This window comes from Urocitellus parryii, chromosome 6, assembly GCF_045843805.1.
Source record: "Urocitellus parryii isolate mUroPar1 chromosome 6, mUroPar1.hap1, whole genome shotgun sequence".
Classification (NCBI taxonomy): domain Eukaryota; kingdom Metazoa; phylum Chordata; class Mammalia; order Rodentia; family Sciuridae; genus Urocitellus; species Urocitellus parryii.
Genome location: NC_135536.1, coordinates 198,817,624 through 198,830,676, shown reverse-complemented (window position 1 = coordinate 198,830,676; position 13,053 = coordinate 198,817,624). Strand labels below are relative to the sequence as shown.

Genomic DNA, 13,053 nt, shown 5'->3' with positions numbered 1-13,053 from the left:
TTCTAGCTGAGACCCCCCATGGTAGTTCCCAGTTCTAGGTGAGACCCCCCCATGGCAGTTCCCAGTTCTAGGTGAGACCCCCCATGGCAGTTCCCAGTTCTAGGTCACACCCCCGGCAGTTCCCAGTTCTAGGTCACACCCCCCCATGGCAGTTCCCAGGTCTAGGTCAGACCCCCCCATGGCAGTTCCCAGTTCTAGGTCAGACCCCCCATGGCAGTTCCCAGTTCTAGGTCAGACCCCCCCTGGCAGTTCCCAGTTCTAGGTCAGACCCCCCCATGGCAGTTCCCAGGTCTAGGTCACACCCCCCATGGCAGTTCCCAGTTCTAGGTCAGACCCCCCCATGGCAGTTCCCAGGTCTAGGTCACACCCCCCCATGGCAGTTCCCAGTTCTAGGTCAGACCCCCCCATGGCAGTTCCCAGTTCTAGGTCAGACCCCCCCATGGCAGTTCCCAGTTCTAGCTGAGACCCCCCCATGGCAGTTCCCAGTTCTAGGTCAGACCCCCCCATGGCAGTTCCCAGTTCTAGGTCAGACCCCCCCATGGCAGTTCCCAGTTCTAGGTCACACCCCCCCATGGCAGTTCCCAGTTCTAGGTCAGACCCCCCCATGGTAGTTCCCAGTTCTAGGTGAGGCACCCACTGTCAGAGCTGTCCCCAGCCCTGGAGAGCCTGAATTCCTGTTGGCCCTCCTTTACTGGGGTCCTGACACCTGCGAGGTGGCTTGGTCTTCAGGTCAGAAGGTGTCGGAGGGCAAGCACCTGGACTCTATTGGGTTCCCAGCCTCTGCTCCTGACAGGAGTGTGGATGGGTGCAGTTTTCCTCCTAGCTGCTGGATCTGACTTTCTGGTGGGATGTCCCACTGGAAGACCGCCACTGGCCTGTGTGGCAAGGGCTTGGAGCAGTTCTCCTGAGTCTTTTGGTGGGCCCTCCTCTTCTCTTGCCTGTCAACCTCTGAGCCACCAGGTGGCGAGCTCAGGGCTCCTGTGCTTGGTTTTCTGTTTTCTGCTTGTTGAGACTTGGGGCTTTCTTATCCTCACTGTTGTACATAGCATGCCTGGGATGAATTGACCTTTTGGGTTGTTCCCTGGGGGTGGAGCCCAGGAGTAGAGCTGGTGGGTCAGAGATGGACTACATTGGGAGCCTTGTTCCTGCTGCAGGCTGTGCAGCAGGACCAGGCATGGGTCTGGGTACACCACCAGCTTTGGGTACTTAGGATCTGATGTTGCTCTTTGCTACCTTCATAAATTCAGATGTTGTGGTGCTCTCAGAGTCTAGGACATTGCACTTGGTCTCTTTAGGTCCTGTCCAGAGCCCTTTAAAGTCGTAACATTAAGTTAAACCAAAGCTGGACACAGGGGCATACATGTGTCATCCCAGCCCCTCAGCAAGGCTGAGGAAGGAGGATTGCAAGTTCCAGACCAGCCTGGGCAGTGTAGCAAAGTTCAACATAAAGTAAAAGGGCTAGGATGTAGCTTAGTGGTAGAGTGCCCCAGGGGTCAGTCCCCAGCACTCATCCCTGCACACAAGGTTGAGCCCAGCTGCCAGGGCCAGGATTCATGTTGACCTTAAAAGAATAGAGAGGCCATGGGGCTGGGGTTGTGTCTCAGTGGCACAGCGCTCACCTAGCACGTGCGAGACGCTGGATTTGATCCTCAGCACCACATAAAAACAAATAAATAAAATAAAGGTATTGTGTCCAACTACCACTAAGTATATATAACAAAAAGAATAGACAGCACAAGGGGCTTGCTCGGCACCCCTTGACTGAGGCTGTGCCATGTGCCCTCAGCCCCAGGTGCCCCCAGATGCCCTCAGTTGCTCTCTGTGTCCCCAGGTGTCCCTGGTGGCACCCCATACCCCATCTGGGCCTTGAGGCCAAGCAGTGGGTGAAGTTGCTGAGGGAGTGGCCTGTGCTCGAGGCCTGCTGGGGGGCTGTGCTGCCCACCAGGTCACCCTGGTGCCCCCACTGCTCACCCCCCTGAGGAGTGCCATCGGTGGGTGCTCTGCCCTCCTCCTGAGCTGTGGAGTTGTCTTTTTTCCTAACTTTCTCCCTTTCTTGTGGGTGTGTATGATGCTGGAGATGGAGTTCAGGGGTGCTCTACCACTGAGCTGAACCCCCGTCCTTGGTATTGTGTATTTTGAGACAGGGCCTCACTGTGTTGCCGAGGCTGGCCTGGGACTTGGGTCCTCCTGCCTCAGCCTTTGCAGTAGCTGGAATCACAGGTGTGGCCCTGCAGAAAAGGGTAGTGTTTACAGAGTCACTGCTGCTTATGCCTGGCCTCCTGGGGTGCGTTGCCACAGGACCAGACAGGCTCTTCCAGCGGGAGTTTCTTCTTGATGGGTTCTGGCAGCCAGCTCTGAGGCCGAAGTGTCGAGGGGCAGCCCTCCTGAGGGCTGCAGGCCAGGCCCCTCAACTGTGGCCCTTCCTCTAGCCCAGCCTCTGTGGCTGTCTTCATGCAGCCTTTCTGTGCATCTGTGCCCACATTCCCCCTTTGCATATGGACCCTGCCTGTCTCACCCCACTCAGTTGGGAGAGGCCTAGATTCCTTTTTGGAGCCACAGTGCAGGCCCTGCACCCTCCACCCTGCTCCAGCCCAGCATGAGGGAGGGTCCTGCTCCACCTGGTGGGGCCCGGGGCACGCTGTAAGCTTCCCTTTGCTGCGCCGTCTTCCACTGCCTCATGCCGTTCACCTCCAGCCCTCGACCTAGGACCAAGGACCTTGCCATCTTGATTTATTTTTATCAGCACTTTAAAAAGGATGTTTTGAGATATTCTTGGGTTAAAAATGTACAGTTTTGGTATTGCAGGTTTAATGTGATGAAGGCATGGTAGTTTTTTGACCTGATTGTGTACATGGGACCTGTCTGGTATTGAGGTGTGGTCCCTGGGCTGAGAGGCCCCAGCTTCAGTAGTGGGGCAGGGCAGCTCAGCAGCACTGGACAGCAGGTGTGCTGCTGGTTTAAGGACAGAGTGGCTGGGGCACCCAGGAGGGCTTCCTGGAGGAGGCAGGGCCGGTGTCTGGAGGGGTTTCCATGCTGCCTCTGATAGGGCTGAGCTGCCCTTCAAACTCTGTGACCCGAGGGTGAAAGTCAGCTTTAGGAGCCAGGTTCAAGGCCAGGAGCACCTCGGAGCCCAGGCAGTAAGAGCTGGTCTCTTCCCTTTTCCTGGGTCAACTTCCCAGCAGCTGAAGCAACAAGGCTGGACATTCTGGAGCCCTGCTCCCAGTGGACACACCAGGCACAGGGCCTGAGCCTGGTCACTGGCTAACCCTGAGGAGGATTTTCTGGGCCAGTGCCCTGGGCTGATCCTTTTCTGTCTTCTTCACCTGAGGGCCTGGACCTGGGCCACTTGCCCACCGGGCAGAGCCCGAGTCAGGATGTGAGGGTCCTGGGCAGTGGCTGCCTGTGTGGGCAGGTTCCCCTCATAGTAATGGCCTCCTTTAGGGTCCCTAGCCGTTGAGGCCAGTAGCACCCTTGCTGGCCAGTGCACCTCTTGTGGCATGGGCTGCGGCTTGAGCCTCACTCCTGTCCTGTGGCTCCTCATCCTTGGATGTCCCGGTCATTGAGTGCTGGCCAGCTGGTGCTCTCTGCTTCCTGCTGTCCTGCCGCCACTTCCTGAGCAGCCCAGGCTCAGGGCTGGAGGCAGCCCTCGCGCTCACGCTGGGAGCCGCCAGCTTTGCTGGCTCAGCCATGTGGATTGGGCTTCTCTACACTGAAAGGCCAGGCTGGCCCTCAGCACTCGGACTTGGTGGGCTGCCTGGGTGCCCGCCTTTCTCCATCATGGAGTCAGTCCAAACATGCTCAGGAATGCCCAGGGTCACTTCTACCTCACATTCTTGGTTGGTGGGGAGTCTGAGGCTGCAGTCAGGCCTGGAGGCCACAGATGTCAGAGCCGAGGCTCCGTGGGGTGCTGTGAGACCACCTGTGCCCTGCAGCACAGGTGCGGCCCCTGCCTCTCCCTGTCCTCCACAGCACCTTCATGCTGCCTGGGCCCCGGCGGCTCACTGGCCTCAGCTGGAGTCTGCCTGTAGGGGTGGTGTCAGGCTGTGGGCCCTGCTGGAGTGAAGGTTAGGCTGAGCCCCGGGATTGGGCTGGCTCCCCGTCTCACCTATTGGAGTACGTCATTTAAAACAATCTGAACCCAGGGCCTTGTACCCCCATCCCTACCCCTGAGGATGCTGCATGCAGCCATGAGCGGAGACCATGTGGTGCCTGTGAATCGTACCTTATGCCGTCACGTGGCAATGCACACGCATCTCCGTCTTGAGCTTTCCAGAACAGCACAGGCTGTGAGCACCCAGGAAGTGCCTTGAGAACTGAGCCCTGCCCAGCTGCCAGGCCGTGCTGGGGAGCTGCTGGGTGAACGGGGCATAGCCTCCCTGCTTTTCCTCCTGCGGACAGCCTGCTGGGGTCTGCTGACCCTGCAGACCAGGAGGACACATCCCGGGCTGCCGCACAGTCAGCTGAGAGGAACCCTGCATTCCCCCCCCCCTCTCCCCCCTCCTCCCCCCTCCTCCCCCTCCTCCTCCTCCTTTCTTTTTCTTCCTTCTTCCTTCCTTCTTCCTTCTTCTTCTTCTTCTTCTTCCTCCTTCCTCTTCCTCCTCCTCCTCCTCCTCCTCCTCCTCAGGGTCTGGCTAAGTTGCCCACCTACAACTAAAAAATAAGTTTAAAAAAATAATGAGGCTGGGGATGTGGTTTAGCGGGAGTGCGCTCGCCTGGCATGCGCCGGGCGCTGGGTTCAATCCTCAGCACCACATGAAAATAAAATAGAGATGTTGTGTCCACTGAAAAATGAATATTAAAAAATTCTCTCTCTCTCTCTCTCTCTCTCTCTCTCTCTCTCTCATCACTGGGTGTGGTAGCCCTGTAATCCCAGGGACTCCAGGGAGAGTGAGACAGGAGGATTGCAAATTCAAGGTCAGCCTCAGTAATTTAGTAAGACCCTGTCTCAAAATAAAATTAAAAAGGCTTGGGATGTGGCTTAATGATAAAACGCCCTTGGTTCAATCCCCAGGACCAAACACAACTCCAAAGCAAAGGAACACAAAACAATGACTCTAAGAAGAATGGACTTTTTCCTGAATGTGCGCGGTGACCAGACCCAGGGAGGAGTCGGCCTTGAGGCCTGGCCAGCAGGGGGCGCCTGAGGCTATAGCTCCTTGTCCCCTGGTCTGGGCTCGGAGTGTGAATTGCAGTTTGGGTGGGACAGACCTGCATGGAGGTGAGAACAAATCACCTTCCTGGGGGAGCTGCTTAGGCCCAAGGGAAAGAGCGCCCCATCCTACATCTGCATCAATATTCCGAGCACGCAACTCTGCAAAAAGTCCCTGCTAAGCAGTCTTCAGGCACCGTGGCCATGCTCGTCATCTTGGAGTCTTGGGAGGCCAATGCAGGAAGATTCTCGAAATAAACATAAAGTGGGATGGGTGTTTGGCTCATTGGTAGAGCACTCTGAGTTCAATCCTCAGTACTAGACAAAAGAATAAAAAAGGAGAGGGGATGTTATTCTTGCAGGAAATCAAATAATGCAGCTGGGACTCCTGGGTTTGAAGCGAGGCACTGACGTTTCTGGTGTCAGTGGCGTGGCTTGCGGAGCTGTGGTCCATCCCTCCACGTCAGTTAGCCTGAGCACATGGAGCCACTGGCTTCGGCCTCCTGAGTCGCTGGGGTTACAAGTGTGCCCCCATGGCAGCCCACAGTTGGGGTCATTCAGCCTAGATTTTCAGTTTAGCAGGAAAGTTGGCCCATCTACTTACTGAAGGGTGACCCTATTAATTCTGGGGCATGTTGGTTCCTGTGTGGGGATTCTTTTCAGCACCGGTGTCCATTATGAGCCTGGAAATGGGCCTTAGATGTCCTGCTGGGTAGGGTCAGCGCCCACTTGCTGCCTGCTGCCCTTCGTGGTGAGGGTGGATGCCTCCTGCACACCTGTGCTCCAGGTGTGTGGATAGCCTCGCTGGCATGCTCATCCCCTCTGTATGCGGGGTTTTGTGGCCACTGTGCTGGCTGCTGGCCTGTACCGTGGCCGGCCACAGTCCCTGTCCGCCTGGGCTGCATGGGTAACTCTTGTGTCTTACCCACAGAGTCTGTAGAAGAGGCAACACCAAGACTTCCCAATGAACAACCGGAAGGAAGATATGGAAATCACGTCCCACTACCGGCAGCTGCTTCGCGAGCTCAACGAGCAGAGGCAGCACGGCGTCCTGTGCGACGTGTGCGTCGTGGTGGAAGGCAAGGTCTTCAAGGCCCACAAGAACGTGCTGCTGGGCAGCAGCCGCTACTTCAAGACGCTCTACTGTCAGGTGCAGAAGACGTCTGACCAAGCCACCGTCACCCACCTGGACATCGTCACTGCCCAGGGCTTCAAGGCCATCATTGACTTCATGTACTCAGCCCACCTGGCCCTCACCAGCAGGAATGTCATCGAGGTGATGTCTGCCGCCAGCTTCCTGCAGATGACGGACATTGTGCAGGCCTGCCATGACTTCATCAAGGCTGCCCTGGACATCAGCATCAAGTCGGACGCTGCCGACGAGCTTGCCGAGTTTGAGATCGGCGCCCCGGCCGGCAGCAGCACAGAGGCGCTGATCTCTGCCGTGATGGCTGGCAGGAGCATCTCCCCGTGGCTGGCGCGGCGCACAAGCCCCGCCAACTCCTCTGGAGACTCAGCCATTGCCAGCTGTCACGAGGGGGGCAGCACCTATGGGAAGGAGGACCAGGAGCCCAAGGCCGAGGGCCCGGACGACGTGTCCTCACAGTCCCTGTGGCCTGGAGACGTGGGCTACGGGCCTCTGCGCATCAAGGAGGAACAGATATCGCCTCCTCACTATGGAGGGCGCGAGCTGCCTTCTGCCAAGGACAGCACGATGCCGAGCTCTGCCTCAGAGCCGGGAGCCGGCGACGGCTGGCAGCCCACGGGCCGCAGGAAGAACCGGAAGAACAAAGAGACGGTGCGGCACATCACGCAGCAGGTGGAGGAGGGCAGTGGGGCCGGCTCCCCCTCGCCCGCCTTCCTCCCCACGCCCGGGTGGCCCTTCGGCAGCCGGGACTCAAGTAAGCGTTTCCTTTGCCACGTCAGGTCCACACCCAGTGCCCGGCGCCCGTGGCCTCGTGGCCGTGGGTGGAGTGGCGTGGTCATTGGTGCATGCTGGGGGCTTTCTGCGGTCTCCCCCTCTTATAGGGAGTCGGGGTTCCCACGGGAACATAAGTGACGGGGCTCAGGCTGGGGCGACTGGTGTCTGGGAGCCCCTGCCCATCCATTCCCATCGTACTCCACCAGTGGCCACCTGGGGCGGGGCTCCTCCAAGGCCAGGGGACCAGCTGAGGGGTCTGTAGGTGGATCAGTGGGGAGGGTCCTAGGGAAGCTCTTCAGCCCCGTGTGGGGTGTGGGTCCAGCTGCTTCCTCTTGTATATGGTGACTGAAGGGGTCATTCAAGGGGTCACTCGCCTGTCACCAGAGTGCCTGTGGACCCAGGCTGTCCCCTCAGCTGCTGCAGCAGTGCTGTGGCCCTGGGCCTGCCGCAGGATGCAGGATCCGTATTTGCTAAGTGTGGTTCCCAGCCAGGCTAATAGGGGCTGCTGGATCCTGGGGCCCCGTGACCCGCACAGGCCCTCTGCCCTGCTTTCCAGGGCCCTGCAGCCACTCATGGGAGCTGGGCTTCAGCCTGCACGGCCATGTGCTGTCCATCTCCCAGAATGGAAGACAGTGAGCTCCGTGTTCGTGCTGGGGCTGCTCCTGGTGCGGAGCACCCCGCAATAGCCTCTGCCTGTGCTGCATGTCCTCTGAGCGGCAGGTGGGGCTCCAACTGTCCTTCCTCCCAGGCCCAGGCCAGGAGGGCACTGATCAGAGCAGAGGTGGCCAGTGCCTACTCAGGGAGGCTGCCAGGATGGTTAGCATGCACCTGGGTACATGTGAGTGGACAGAGGGGTTCATGGGGCAGACACCATAGGGCCCAAAGCCTGCAAAGGTGCAGCCGGTGCCAGGCGAGCTTGTGGGTGGGCGGGAGGGCTGGCTGGGTGGGTGGACACTGGGCCCTAAGCTCCTCCTCTCCTTAACGGAAGCCTCGGAGCTGGGAGTGCTGTGGAGGGTTCCTGAGGCCAGGTCTCCACACTGGCCGGCTCAGTGCAGTAAAACGTACACGGCATGAACCTTATCGGGTGACCACTTGTTCTTTTTTGGCATTGAGGATTGAACTCAGGGGCGTTTAACCACTGTGCCACACCCCCAGCCTTTTTATCTTTTATTTAGAGACAGGGTCTTGCTGAGTTGCTTAGGGCCTTGCTAAGTTGCTGAGGCTGGCTTTGAACTCACAATCCTCCTGCCTCAGCCTCTGGAGCTGCTGAGATTACAGGCTGGCGCCAGTGTGCCCAGGGACACCATAACCACTTTTAAGTGCACAGTTCACTGGCAGGTCACACTGTTGTGCCATGTCATTGCTCTACATCCAGAACTTACTTCACTGGGTGCCGGGTGGAGCCCAGGTGCCTGCTGGGCCGATGCTGTGCCCTGAGTCCCCTCCCCCCAGCTCCGTAGCACTTTTTCATCATCCCCAACAGAATTCTGTCCACCACACAGGACCTGCCGTGGGCCCTGCCAGAATCCACCAGCTGTGGAATGCTGTTGTTCACTACGCACTCTGTTCCCAGCCTTCACACTGAGCCTCCGAGGCAGGGCCCAGCTCACCACGTTCAGCTGAAGTCGATTTAATTCAGGGTTTCCCTTTTCTGTGGGGATGTCCTGAGCACAGTGGATGTAGAGCAAGTCCCTGGCTTCCACCCAAGATGCCAGTGTCACCTGTCCCCCCAGTGTGACAGTGCAAGGGTTACCTGACATGGACAAATGTCCTGAGAAGGCCCTCCACCACTGGTGCTGAGCTGAAGAGGATCAGGTGAGAGTCACTCGTGTCCCTGCTGTGCCTGTGGGGAGGTACCCACAAGAGCAGACACGTCAATGACTCACTTCTGCTCCTAGCTTTGTTTTACAATCGTCTACAGCTCTGACAAAGCCCCTGGACAGTGACTAGCCTCCATGGGCATGGTCTGACATGCACAGACGCACCCAGGCCCCCGTGGGTGGTGAGTCACCTGCAGGTGACAGTTCTGGGGGCCTTTGTGTCACAGAGCTGTCAGCGGGTTAGGAAGCAGCACGCCCCTCACCCTGCTGGCTGGACGTCTCCACAGTTGGGGAGCAGGTGTTTCCAGATTCCAACAAGTGACTGCGGCTGTGGACTTTCCTTTGCGTCTTCAACCCTTAGGTTTCCAAGGCAACCGTGAACCGCTCCTGCCAGCAGATTCCCAGTGCTGAAGCGTGGGCGTGGGATGTGGGCCTGGGCTGGGCGTGGGACCTGGTGGCCAGTGGCTCCTGAGCTTCTGTCCTCTGCTCTGGCCCCCCGCCTGGGATCCAGAGGTGTGAGTCGTCGTCCCTTAGGGAGGTCAGCTCATTTTCACTGAAGGTTTATTGTATCCTGGGAGGATTCTCCCCTCTCCCTCCACCTGGAGGAAGGAGAAAGGCTCTTTCCTAAGGAAACGTGTTGGGTGGTTACTGCAGGTCATCTGGGCATCGGCCGATCGTGGACGCCCAGCCCTCCTGCCAGCTCACTCACCCTTTCTGCTCTGTGTCCCCTTGGCTCATGGTGCCCCAGGACCTGTTGGCCATTAGGAGCAGTTCTCCAAGTACAAGGTCCCATGTGTTCGCTCTGAAGACAGAGTATTCCACTGTCCCCCTGTGAGAGCGTCTGGGACAGCACTGGGCAGGACAGAGCTGCCATGCAGCCCTGGCCCAGTCAGGGCTCTGGTCAGGCCTGCACTGCTGGTGTCAGCTTCCTGGGGCTCTGCCTCACTGCCCCGTCTGCAGAGGACAGCGACCTCAGTGGTGGCCGGCGGAGAGGAAGCTGCTGATTCAGGAATGGCCGAGGAGCAGCCCAGGGCCCCGTCCAGGGTTCTGCAAGAGTGAGGTCCTGTAAGCTGAGAGCCGTGGCACACACCTGTCACCCCAGGAGCCTGAGGGACGGAGGTAGGAGGCTCCCAAGTTTCAGGACAGCTTGGGCAACTGAGCAAGACCCTGTGTCAAAATAAAATAAAAGGCTACGATGTAGCTCAGTGGCAAAGTGCCCTTAGGTTCGATCCCCAGTACTGAAAAAAATAAATAAAGCCTTGAGGTTTTGTGTGTTTTTGTTTGTTTGATTGGTTTTTTGGTACTAGGGATTGAACCTGGGGTGCTTACCCACTGAGCCAAATCCCCAGTCCTTTTTTGTATTTTGTTTAGAGACAGGGCCTCGCTAAGTTGCTGAGGCTGGCTTTGAACTCGTGATCCTCCTGCCTCAGCTGTGGGAGCTGCTGGGATTGAGCCTTTGGCTTTATTCTAGCTAGAGCACCGTTGTGGTTTTGTAGAACACACGTCTGTGCTGAACTTCAGTGATGTTCAGTAACGTGGGAACTCGCTGCATCGGGACTTTCATGACCACACTGGGACCACAGAACACCCAGTTGGTGGGTGGGTCCCAGGAGGCTCCGGTGTCACCCTTGTCATGGCAGCCTCCAGTCCTGCTTGGGGTGGGGAGTGGGCAGCGCCAGCTCCCAGACCTGGCTCCTCTTGGCCTCAGCCAGTCCCAGCCTCCTTAGTTTCCCTTCCAAGCTCTCTTCAGCCTCTTGGCGCTCCTGCTGGAGATGAATTGAGGGAAGCCAGGGGCATCAGAACCTGACCAGATCACACAGGTGCAGACTGACCGGCTTCCGGAAGCTGTGGGCCTGTGGGTTTGTTGCATTGGGTGCAGGCTTCGCGAAGCAGCTGTAGACAGGAAGGGCTCACTGAGCCAGGTGCAGGCTGCAGGGCCCGGTCAGGCTGAGCCGGCTCCACTTCTGCCATCTAGGTGAGGATGCACTAATGGTGCCGAGCAGAGGGACAGGAAGGTGAAAGCAGGAGCCAGATGCTCGTGGGGTTCAGGGGGCATCTGCTTCACATGGGAGCAGGCAGGTCGCTGCTTGTGCCAACTGAGCTGAGGGTCCAGTGGACTCTGGCCTCTCATCTGGGGTGGGTGTGCTGAGCTGGGCCTCAGGACCTCCACTCTGGCTGTTCTGACTGAGCCACAGGGACTTCTGCTGCCTACCTGCTCCTTCAGGCTGAGCTCACATGCAAGGGCCTGTCTTTGCCACTGGCCTTTCTAGGAAACATGATCCATACAAGGGTGAGTCCTGAGGGGTCTTGTGGGCATCAGCTCAGCTTACTAGTGGCCTGTCTGCTCAGCAGGGCACCTGGCAGAGCTGGGAGGATGCCTGGTCCCCAGGCAGAGGCAGATCAGCCTGGGCTGAGGAGGGGCCAGGCTGGCCTGCTCTAGGACACCGCCTGGCTCTGGCCTGCGGACAGTGGGAGGCACAGGGTTAGGAAAGTCGCCCTCTGCTGAGCAGCACTTTGTGGTAGTGGCTTTTGTGATACTGGGGACTGAACCCAGGGCCTCCTGCATGCTAGGCGAGCGCTCCACCACTGAGCCACCTCCCCAGCCCCTTTGGCTTTTTATTTTAGGACAGGGTCTCACTGGTTGCCCAGGCTGGTCTTGAATTGCAGTCCTCCTGCCTCTGCCCCCCGAGTAGGTGGGGTCATGGGGTGTGGGTCACTCCCAGCACATCTGAGAACTCTTGTCACTGCTTTCTTGGAAAATGTGAGGGTGAGAAGAGCACAAGTTCAAGGCCAGCCTCAGTAAAAGCAAGGTGCTGAGCAACTCAGTGAGACCCCGTCTCTAAGTAAAATATAAAATAGGGCTGGGGAAGTGACTCAGTGGGTAAGCACCCTGGGTTCAATCCCTAGTACCAAAAAAAAAAAAACTGTTTGTGGGGTGCACAGCGGATATGTGCAGCCAGTGTTGGGCACCCTAGCAAGTACTGTTTGCACACAGGCGGACAGAGATGCATGTCACTCAGAAATGTCTTTGAGGCCCCTCAGAGTAAGCATGCAGACTTTTTTTTTAATATTTATTTTTTAGTTTTAGGTCAACACAATATCTTTATTTTATTTTTATGTGGTGCTAAGGATCGAACCCAGTATCTCATGCATGGGAGGCAAGCGCTCTACCTCTGAGCCACAACCGCACCCCCATGTTTTTTTTTAAGTATTTATTTTTTAGTTGTAGTTGGACACAATACCTTTATTTTATTTACTTTTATGTGGTGCTGAGGATGGAACTCAGAGCCTCACATGTGCTAGGCGAGTGCTCTACTACTAAGCCACAATCCCAACCCAAGTATGCGTACTTAAATATATGTTAAAATTAAAAAAAAAAAAAAGAAGTCTGAGGACTGGGTGTGGTTTGGTGGTAGACTGCGTGCTTAGCATGTGTGAGGCCCTGAGTTTAATCTTCAGCCTGTAAAATTTAAAAAAAAGTCTTGGAAACAAATGTGCCAGATTGTGTCAGAGAAGTCCAAACCACCCACGTGCCCAGCACCCCACAGGTGCTCATGCCCACAAGACCCTGTCCTTGTGTGGCCTTTGTCCTGACAGGGGCACTTGGTTGAGTTTGGATTTTCCAGCCAGAGGCCAGCTGTCCTCCTAGTCCCAGGCTTGCCCTCTCCCGCTGAGCCTGCTCCTTCCTGGAGCACCCAGCACAGGGTGTGAGCCTGGCACCTCAGGACCCCAGCTGTACCATGCATGTTTTGGGGGGCAGCAGGCGGCCTGCAGGTGTGAGGCAGTTGTGGCAGGCCTAGTGGCTTCACCCAGCACAACTCTGCCACCTGCAGGTCTCGGGAGCCCAAGGCCACCTTCACAGGCTCCAGGGAGCAGCCCAGCCAGGCCCCCCAGCTTGGCCATGGCCACAGCCCTCCTGCCTGGCTCCCATCCTCACTCCTCCTCTGCCTCACTCCTCCTCCCCACCTCCTCCTGATTCTTCTTACCTGCGGGGTCTTGTGCACGTCAGGTGGTGGTGTCGCAGGCTCCGGGGACTTGGATATGAATGCTTAGCACACAGTGTGTTCAGCAGCAGGGGTGCTTCGTGGGGAGATGGTCTCTCACTCTTTGAGATGTGACATGGCCAATTGCAGACCCATGTGTACCAGCTGAAGACTTTTTGT

General features: G+C 57.4%; 1 protein-coding gene across 6 annotated transcripts in view; it reads left to right on the top strand.

Moving 5' to 3' along the window:
* Zbtb46 (zinc finger and BTB domain containing 46) overlaps positions 1-13,053 on the top strand; it is a 74,104-nt gene that overhangs the window by 14,213 nt on the left and 46,838 nt on the right. For all 6 annotated transcript variants that reach the window (XM_077799924.1, XM_026413489.2, XM_026413488.2 and 3 more), the window contains exon 2: positions 6,081-7,050. In XM_077799924.1, coding sequence (XP_077656050.1) covers positions 6,114-7,050 — 937 coding nt within the window. In that variant the 5' untranslated portion in view covers positions 6,081-6,113. The remainder of the gene's footprint in view (positions 1-6,080; positions 7,051-13,053) is intronic.